The sequence below is a fragment of the Bidens hawaiensis genome, unplaced genomic scaffold (assembly GCF_021521415.1).
Source record: "Bidens hawaiensis isolate Kalapana, Puna unplaced genomic scaffold, B.hawaiensis_p1.1 tig00020692_1, whole genome shotgun sequence".
NCBI classification, from domain to species: Eukaryota; Viridiplantae; Streptophyta; class Magnoliopsida; order Asterales; family Asteraceae; genus Bidens; species Bidens hawaiensis.
In genome coordinates, this window is record NW_027493181.1 from 121,625 (window position 1) to 131,190 (window position 9,566).

The 9,566-nt window shown below is 37.3% G+C and overlaps 2 protein-coding genes across 4 annotated transcripts; both read left to right on the forward strand.

The window, feature by feature from the left end:
* The first annotated feature begins 408 nt into the window (after positions 1–408).
* Positions 409–7,471, forward strand: LOC143561486 (ISWI chromatin-remodeling complex ATPase ISW2-like). 3 transcript variants are annotated; one of them, XM_077049559.1, is made up of 7 exons: positions 409–479; positions 560–615; positions 6,137–6,255; positions 6,342–6,572; positions 6,647–6,787; positions 6,955–7,099; positions 7,195–7,471. In XM_077049559.1, exons 1-7 carry the CDS (start codon positions 421–423, stop codon positions 7,374–7,376), a joined length of 933 nt encoding a protein of 310 aa, XP_076905674.1. In that variant the 5' UTR covers positions 409–420; the 3' UTR covers positions 7,377–7,471. The 3 variants fall into 3 exon arrangements, with proteins under 3 accessions (XP_076905674.1, XP_076905672.1, XP_076905673.1); XM_077049557.1 differs by lacking the exons at positions 409–479; positions 560–615 and adding an exon at positions 5,545–5,965 and having other exon boundaries at positions 6,042–6,255; XM_077049558.1 differs by lacking the exons at positions 409–479; positions 560–615 and adding an exon at positions 5,545–5,965 and having other exon boundaries at positions 6,042–6,255; positions 6,970–7,099.
* LOC143561493 (chromodomain helicase hrp1-like) lies at positions 1,189–3,177 on the forward strand. Its single transcript, XM_077049568.1, has 5 exons — positions 1,189–1,389; positions 1,461–1,691; positions 1,766–1,906; positions 2,610–2,769; positions 2,843–3,177. Exons 1-5 carry the CDS (start codon positions 1,189–1,191, stop codon positions 3,019–3,021), a joined length of 912 nt encoding a protein of 303 aa, XP_076905683.1. The 3' UTR covers positions 3,022–3,177.
* Positions 7,472–9,566: the final 2,095 nt, after the last annotated feature.

A 9,566-nucleotide genomic window follows, 5' to 3' on the forward strand; every position in this document is an offset into this window, starting at 1 on the left:
GCAAAAAAAAAGTATATGAAATATCTTCATTCTCCTTCACTCACAACCCCCGAAAAGATACCATATTGAACGAGACTGTTTAGACATGAACGCTCGTTTGACGGTAGTGTTTTCCATTACACCTAATTTTTATAAAACTATAGTGAACACCACGTGACGTAAAACACGGTCAGGTGGTCTAACATTCCATATGTGGTAACCTCACGTGCATGTGCCAACATGGACCATAAGCCACGTGTCGTTCCGTGACTGTTATTTTATTATGGATGATTGGATATGTAGTCTACTCTAATCTATAGTCTAGGGTTTATAACATAAGAAACAAACGAAGTAATGAACAACTCAAAACATTGGAATCCAAATACACAATTAGATATAGATGATAACAACACTGGTCGACAAGCACGCCGCCGTGCCCAGATGCTTGCAGCAAATCAACTCTCACACAAACTTGCTCAACAATATTGTTCTTCACAGAGGTCATTTATTTTAGTTACTCACATATATATTGTTCATAATTTATAAATTATATAACTGTTTGTTAATTACAAATTTGTAGGTTATGTTCTGAAGAGACGGTTGAACACTCTGGTATAACAGACAAGACCGAATCCGGTGTGTATTATAATGTCATTTTATTTACTAGTTTGTTAGTTAGGGCTTCCGTAATGGTGGGGCTATAAACGTCATTTTTCCATGGCACGTCACTGCCACGTAGGCGGTAAGGGTTTGTTTTTTTTTTTCTTCCAATTTTACCCATAGTGAGTTGAACTGTTGAAGCCATTGCAATCATTAGTTAGTAGCATTACGGAGGCCCTTGTATTCTGACACCAGTCTAGCAGGGCCAATACAACTCGTATAGGCGTATACTAGGTGTATAGGTACAGAGGTGTCAGGCCTACTCTGTTACCTACCTACGCTTATACAAGGCGAATAGCCCTATCCGAGGTGTATATGTCCTGTTGTCTCGTATAAAGTCTGAGGCCTATAGGAATCGTATGGATGCCTAGTTTTGTGTGTTGTCCGACGTCCGAGTTTGTTATACTCTGGAGGACATAGCTTTAGAATTTATTACGAAATCTTATTAAAGGTATTAATTTTTTTCAATTATAAAGCATAAAAGTAATAAATAGTTAAATATACAACTAGTGTAGGGCTATATGGCTCGCGTAGTCCTATACGAATTGTATGTATGGGACCTCGTGTCTGGTTATAAGGGACGGTTTCTGTATAGCGGATGCCTCTTTTTATATATTTACATATGTGACGGGCAACAGTGAGTTAGCTGATGAGGCCTCAACCGAAGTATATAATCATATTATTACTTATGTTAACAAGCTTCATGATCATCGGACCAGAGGTCAAAATGCTGTTGTCTTTGACGGGCAGGTGAGATTTTTCATTTATTTATTCGATAAACGATAATCTTCTTTTTTCAATTTATTAAATGGATGTTGCAGGAGCGGGTAGTTAAAGTGGTATCTTTTGTATCATCATTGTTGGATAACACGAAGAAGCCTGTACTTATTATAGCAGCTTCTTCCAGTACTCTTTTGTTGTGGCAAATGGAGTTTGCAAAGTGGTCAAAGTCGGTCAATGTTGTAATATACAAAGGGACTAAAGATACCCGGGCTGCCATTAGAGGTTCTGAATTTCAAGTCCTTTTATCTTCTCCAGATGCCATTGTTGAGGTACACAGTTATTTATATTGTATGTAACTAACACAAATTTATGTATGAATTATATTAATATTGTTGTTTTGCAGGACTTGGAAATGCTTGATCGTATTAAGTGGGAACTGTTACTGATAGACGAGTGCCAATGCCCCACGATTTTAACGCATTTAATGAAATTTCAGATGATTATGGCTGACATGAAACTGTTAACAGTTACTGGCGAATTAGAGGTCAGTTTTCTCACCTCTCTTTCCTTTCGAGCGGGTTAATAATGAAAAAAATAGATAAGAAGGGAAACGGGTCTAACTGGTCAAACGGGCTGAAAGCAAAGTCTATCTGTAGTGTACTAATTCTAAACAACTGTACGTGGGTCGATAATAAAAAAAATATATAAAAAAGGGAATTAAGTCAAATTGGTTAAACGGGCTGAAAGTCAACCTGAGTCTGTGTTTTAGTATTTAGTGCATTGAATCTCAACAAATGTATGCAGATCAGCAATAAGAAAGTAGATAAAAAGGTCAAATTGGTTATATGGTATGAAAGTCAGCTTTAGTCTATGTTGTGTCTTTAGTGCATTAAATCTCAACAAATGTATGTGGTTCGACCCGGCCCAGCCCGTTTCAACCAGCAATAAAAATGACTATATATCCCAAACTTGTTTTTGCTCGTTATCCAACCCCCTCAACCTGTTTGACCGGTAATAAAATGACCACTTAAGCCTGAACTTGATTCATTTTATCACAAAAGAGTAAATTATAAAAAATAAAAAAAATTTAGTCAAATTGGTCAATCGGACTGGTAGTCAACTCAAGTTATATGTGGTGCACTGCTTTTAAATAAATGTACGTGGCCCAGCCCGTTTTGACCTGCGGGTGCGCTCCTACTGTAGCCTCTGTTTCTTACATTTTCTAATTTCAGTCAACACCATTTCAGGATATCGAACAGAGCTACCGATATATCCTTTCACTGATTGATTGCAAAAATGAAAACATACATACTGATGATGCTGACATGGAAATGAAGGATGATATTAACATATTGAAAGAAAGGCTGTCGCCATATATAGCATTTGAGTGCAAGTTCAATCTGAAAGGTATCTATCTATATAAGATAACTGTATTTCTTTCAAGCATATCATGTGGTTGTATATATATGTTTTATTACAGAAAATGGCGCGGTTAAAATTCTTGAACTCCCTGCATCTGCACTGGTACCTGGGCGCAGTTTAGCCGGGTCAGGAGTACTGTTTGAAGCCCCTCATCCAAGGTCAAACCCGTTACTCCATAACCAGCCCGACACTAGTGAACCGTCTCTTGAGCCATTGCCCGCTCTGCCAGCTAATTGAACAGTTGACAAACACTGCCCTGTATAAAATCATTTGACTTTATCGAGTGTATAGAGATCTGACCGAACTGCTCACTAACAGAATTCGAGAGATTTTATGAGGTAGCAAGTGTGTAAAAGGATTGAAATTTTGTTAGGCACACCCAGTGTCCATGTTGCAAATATGCTTGCTTACAATTTTACAAACATTAGGTGTTTTATAGATTGACAATCAACTAAGTCAACGGTTATCGGGCGAGTTAGTTGTGTGAAGTGGCTTAGCAGTTAAAGAGCTATTACATGGGGACCCATGTAATTTTTGCGATATCTGGATCCGCTATGGTCTGTACATGTGGAGTTGTATTCGGAGTTTGTTTAGACTGATTGAGAAATCTGTTATCATGTTAACTGGTGTTCGGACCATCTTTTCAAGGAAGATACTTTCCAAAGTTATTTTGATAAACTCAATAGTTTATAAATTTGACATGTTTTATAAACGTTTGTTTAGTTTATAAAGTATATGCTTAAAGGTATCAAAGCTTTTGTATCATTTTAAAATGATCTTAAATTCATGATTTATCCTTAGTTGAACTGATAAATAATCATCTAGGCTGGCATTATTATTGCTATAATATAAACAAGAAATTTGGTGCCGCACTTGTTTGATAATTTTTTTTAGCTCAGTTACCATAATAAACGTAATGGAAACTGATCAAACGTCATTTTTTTTTCAGTTTAGGTACCATAACAAACTTGAAAAAACCGACCGAGTTCACGCAAACTCGCTATCTTATTTAAAGCCCATGACGGACAACACTGGGGTTTTATCAAAGCTCAAGTTCGACAACCCCCCCCCCCCCCCACCAACTAAATAAATAATAAAATTGATAGTTGGTTCACCTCAATTTTTATATTTTTAAGTTTTTTAGTTCCGGTACCGTAATGTGCGTAGTTAATACCGACCGAATTCGTCTCAAGTTACCGCCTCATTGCTCGGGACCACAACGTTTGTGTTTTACCACCGCCCGGGTTTGCCAACTAAATAAACATCGTCTTAAATATTTTGTTTTCTTATATGTTAATCTGACGAATTAATATTTTGGGTTTTAACGCTAAAATTTTACCAATGATGTCTATATCGTAACGAATGCAGCCGATATTGATCAAATTCGTGTTGACTAATCGTCGTAACGCTCGGGTTTTACCAACGCCCGTGTTTTAACTTTGGAGTTTTGCTAGCTGCCCGGCACAACGCGGGGTAGAAGAAACTAGTTATTAATATAATCAATGTTTATGGCAATTGACAGAAAGGAAAGTTAACATGGACGTGAACTGGAGTCCTAACCTAAGATAACCAAATAGAAAAATTGAAAGAAAATTAATAGGGGCGTAGATGATCCGGGTTTTTCGAACAATAAAGCTCGTTTGGTTACCGAGCTCGAACCGAGTCTTAAAGAGCCTTGTGTATTTTCATGCTTTGCCTCTTTTGGATTTCTTTGTATTAATTTAACACTGTATAGTCAAACTTGAGTAAAGCTTTGGCTCACTTAAGGTTTAGGTATTACATAAGCTCGAGCCGAGCTTAAGCTCGTCTAATATTTTTATCAAATATATAAAAGTAATTTAAAATGTATGTAAATTATTTATTTATATATTAGTGAGCACTTGCTCTTGTGTTGTAAATTTGCTTGCAATATAAATTTGTCTTTAAACTTTATAAAAAGAGTATGAAACAAGTTGAGCTTGAGCTTTCGTAAGTTAAAACGAGCACAAATAAACCGAGGTGAGGGTCAACCACTAATTGTTTTTTGAAACCTTGCAAAATATCGAAAATTAATTATTATTATTATTATTATTATTATTATTTACTTAATAAAAAAGTATGGGAAAACACTACAGCAAACCCAGAAGAAGCATCATTTGGATCAATTTGAACCAGAGTAGTTAGTAATCGTTGTAACAGTTTACATAGTTTCCCGCCATTTTGAGGTCTGAATCGAACCCTAATTTGGATATCACAAGGAGGAGATTTTGGTATTAATTCCAACCCCTTCTCATTTTCCTCTTATTAAATCCATTTTGTTTGGCTCACGAGTAGTTTTAAAAGCTCAAGCTCAGCTCGTTTTGAGCTTCATTTTCAAAAATCAAGCTCGGCTGGTAAGTATTTTCTCCAAGCCCACGTTGGACTCGGTTCCGGGTTCGACTGGTTTATTATTTATTAATAATTTGACTTATATTTATACTTACTTTTTATATATGTTTTAATTATGTATTTTATATATAACATAAAATATATATAATTTATTTAATTTTTTCTTTAGTTTAAATATAATAATAAATATATAACAATACATATAATATATTAAATAAAAGTTATATTAGTAATAGGCTCATTTAGGCTTGTCTCGCTTGAGCTCAACAAGTCATTTATAACAAAAAAAACTCATTTATAAAATAATAATTTATCTTATTTTCAGGCTCGAGCTCATTTAAGCTGGGCTTGATCTGAGCTTTTAGCGTGCCGATATGGAGTAGTAACGAGCGGCTTGACCAGTTTGCACCCCTAGTAGTAGAGGCCAACTTCAGATAATATTTGAAAACTGCATCAGATGATCAGCTAGTATAACAAAATTGGCTTTGTAACAAAATCATATTGAGGTTTCTGCTGCTCATGCTTCACATAATTCAGCTTACTCATGTTTCATACTTTCATTATACTACTTCTTGTGTATATGATATTCATTTGATTACATATACTCAACACTTACACATTAATTATTACACACGCACAGTCGTTATAAGTTATAACGAATGTCCACTAAAAAGCGGAAAAGGAAATATTCGAATTGGAGTACACAATTTGAAGACAGCGTTGATCCACGCTCATTGAGACAAGCATGTTATCGTTCCTCGAGGCTTGCCACAAATAAACTAAAAGCATTTGCTCAGGAATATCCTTCACCGAGGTCATTTGGTTACATTACATGTTTTTGCATACATATTGTTCATGACTTATTAGCTATAAATCTGTTTCGATAACAGTTTATGTTCTGGACAAGAAACTATTCAACAGTCTGGTACAAACGACAAGATCGAATCTGGTGTGTGTTCGGTGTCTGATAGCACTTATGCGATAGGCAGTAGTGAGTTAGCTGATGAGGTCTCAACCGAAACACTTAATAATATCCTTCCTTATGCTAACAAGCTTCGTGATCATCGGAACAAATGTCAAAACGCTGTTATCTTTGACGGGCAGGTGAGATTTTCGTTTATTTATGCATTGAACGATAATCTTTCTTTTAAGTTTTAACAAATATAAGATTAATTAGTTTGATGTTGCAGGAACGTATAGTTAAGGTAGTGTCATTTGTATCGTCATTGGTGGATAACACGAAGAAGCCTATTCTAATATTAGCAGCTTCTTCCAGTGCTCTTTTGTTGTGGCAAATGGAATTTGCAAAGTGGTCAAAGCCGGTCAATGTTGTAACGTACAAAGGGAACAAAGATACCCGGGCCGCCATTATAGGTTCAGGATTTCAAGTCCTTTTATCATCTCCGGACGCCATTGTTGAGGTACACAATTCTGTATATTATATGAAAGTAACACAATTTTATGTATGAATTATATTAATATTGTTGTTTTGCAGGATATGGAAACACTTGATCATATTAAGTGGGAACTGTTAGTGATAGACGAGTGCCAATGCCCCGTGATTTCAACGCATTTAAAGAAATTTCAGATGCTTATGGCTGATATGAAACTGTTAATAGTTTCTGGTGAACCAGTAGTATGTTTTCTCACCTCTCTTTTAAGTTTATCACAAACGGGCCAATAATAGTCATCTGTGGTTAGTGTGGTGCACAAATTCTAAACAAATGTATGTGGGCCAGCCCGTTTTTACCGCCACTACTGCCTTTGTTTTTTACATTTGCTGATTTCAGTGAACCGTTTCAGGATGATATTTTGCAGAGCTACCGAAATATTCTTTCACTGGTTGATTGCAAAAATGAAAAGACGGAAATGAAGGATGATGATATTAGCATATTGAAAGAAAGACTGTCACCATTTATAGCATTCGAGTGCAAGTTTAATCTGAAAGGTATCTAACTACCTATATAAGATCTCAGGATAAGTTTATTTCTTTCAAGAATATCATTTGGTTATGTATTTGTTCTTTTTTATTTTTTATTACAGAAATTAGTGCGGTTAAAGTTGTTGAAATCCCTGCATCTGCACTGGTACCTGGGCGCGGTTTACCCGGGTCAGGAGTGCTGTTTGCAGCCCCTCATCTAAGGTCAAACCCGTCATTGTTTGCATCACTTCATTACCAACTCAACTCTGGTGAACCGTCTGTTGAGCCAAAGGCAAACTATTGACAAACGTATAGAAACAGTTGACTTTATCAAGTATATAGACATCTAACCCAACTGCCATTTCATGGATTTTATGATGAGGGTGGCCCTAGTCTAACATTAAATCATGGCACTTTTTGATCTTGCAATTTTGCACTTGTTATATCGGTTTTTGGTAGCAGTTTTTGATGTGTGCGGTTTGATATGGATATGAGGTTTGATATGGATATGATGATAGTGTTCATATCTAGTAGTTGAAGTATTCAAAGTTGCACATCAGTACCACCATTTAACTTGAGGGTCAATGTGAATCTTTATGTTAGTTGGTCAAGTGGTTTAGTTAGTTATCATCGTTATATTTATGTTACTAGCAGCAGTTTAGTAGTTAATTCATATTCATTAAGAAATATACAGGATTACATACACACATTCTTTGTTTTTGAGTGTTTTAGGTGCATATAATGTGTCATTTCCTCTGGCATAACGGTTTATTAAAGTTAACGTTAGTTTGCCCATTGCAACCGTAACAATTGAGAGATGTTTTTTGGCAGTAAAGTTCGTACAGTTAAATTTGCACTTGAACAAAAAAACAAATTCTCCTTGTATAGTTTTTCTTTCTTTTAACGATTATTTTTGCGCCCACTCAATAAAATTTATGAATCCGTAACTGCTTAGTAACGTAAGGTGCCCTTTCTTTATGCTTTTAGTTGTCTAGATTTGGTTGTGTTGTTTCCTAAAGACTAGGCAAAAGTGTTTCGTGCAATGAGTTATGAACCTAATTAGGATGTAGTGTCTTTGGAAGAAGCGAAACACCCTTGTCCATAAAGGGTTTCGATGCAGGTACATTACTTGTTGGAAGAGATAAATGTGTTTGTTTTTCTTTGGATTACAAGCAGGTCTAAAAAGTTTGGATTATCTTGAAAATATTAATATAGCTCTCGATTGTAATTGTCGTTTTGTGTTTATTTTTTCCCCTTGTATTGCATGGTTATGAGGTGGGCTGCTACAACCGTGCCCATTTGATTTAGTGGTTATAATTGGTGGTTTCTAACATCTTCTTAGAGTTTTAATAAAACAAATATTTGTTGATTATTAAAAGAATAAAAGAAAATAGTAAAAACTTCAAGTCCTTTAAAACTCTCATTACTCTTTGGTTCTTTGCATAAATTCAATTTGTTTAGTTTTCTTTTGTACGAATGCTATTTTCTCCGTATTACCTTCACTTATTAATTTGAGATAACGAAAAATCAATCAACTTTGGAAAGTGAAGAGGTAGGTCCCAGCAGAGCCCAGTTGGACCCGCAAGACTCACCTCAAAGAGGGACGTCTGCGCAGTTGAACCCGCAAGACTCACCTTCAACAGGGACGTCTGCGCAAAAACCTTGAAGAGGGACGTCTGCGCAGAAACCAACTGGATCCGCAGGACCCACCATGCTCGGAGACGTGACGTCCTTACGCGCAGTACGCAAGCTGTTCCCGCAGGAAAAGCCTCCCAATGGTGAAGTACCCCGCCTGTTCCCGCAGCTGCGGATACAAGCCATCAGGGAAGGCTACCTGGGCAGCAAGGCTACACGCACAAGGCACTTAACTCTTAAATAATTCAGTAATGTCACCTGAATGAGTGAGCAAGCCGGGAACACTCCCGCCCAAAGCTGGGAATACTCCCGCCCAAATGAGCCAGTCCGTACGCTACTGGAGGACCTTTTGTATTGTACCTGACGAGGTATGGACAAAAGGTCTGACCAAAGCAGCGACAGCTCACTGTGACAAAAGGAATAGTACACAGCCGGCCTGGTCACTATCAGCCGCTGCCTACTCACCAACCCCTGTCACTATTAGCCGCTGCCTACTCACCAACCTGTCGTAGCACGTGCATAGCCTGCAGTTGGTGGAAAAGGAATAGTACACAGCCGGCCTGGTCCCTATCAGCCGCTGCCTACCCACCAACTGCCAGCATGGCATGTGCGTAGCCCACAGTTGGCAGAACAGGAATACTATTCAGCCGGCTGTACCTTCTTGGAAACCTACCTTCGGCTATAAATACTCCAACACCTTGGAATGGTATGGACACATTACATTACCTTATCACATCTTATCTTCTCTAGCAATCTCTTAATATACACTTATATTCAAGAGCAATCTAGTCTGATTCTCACGCCGGAGGGTGGTCACAAGGAGGTACCCCCCCCCCCTTCTCAGTGGCGAGCTCACGGT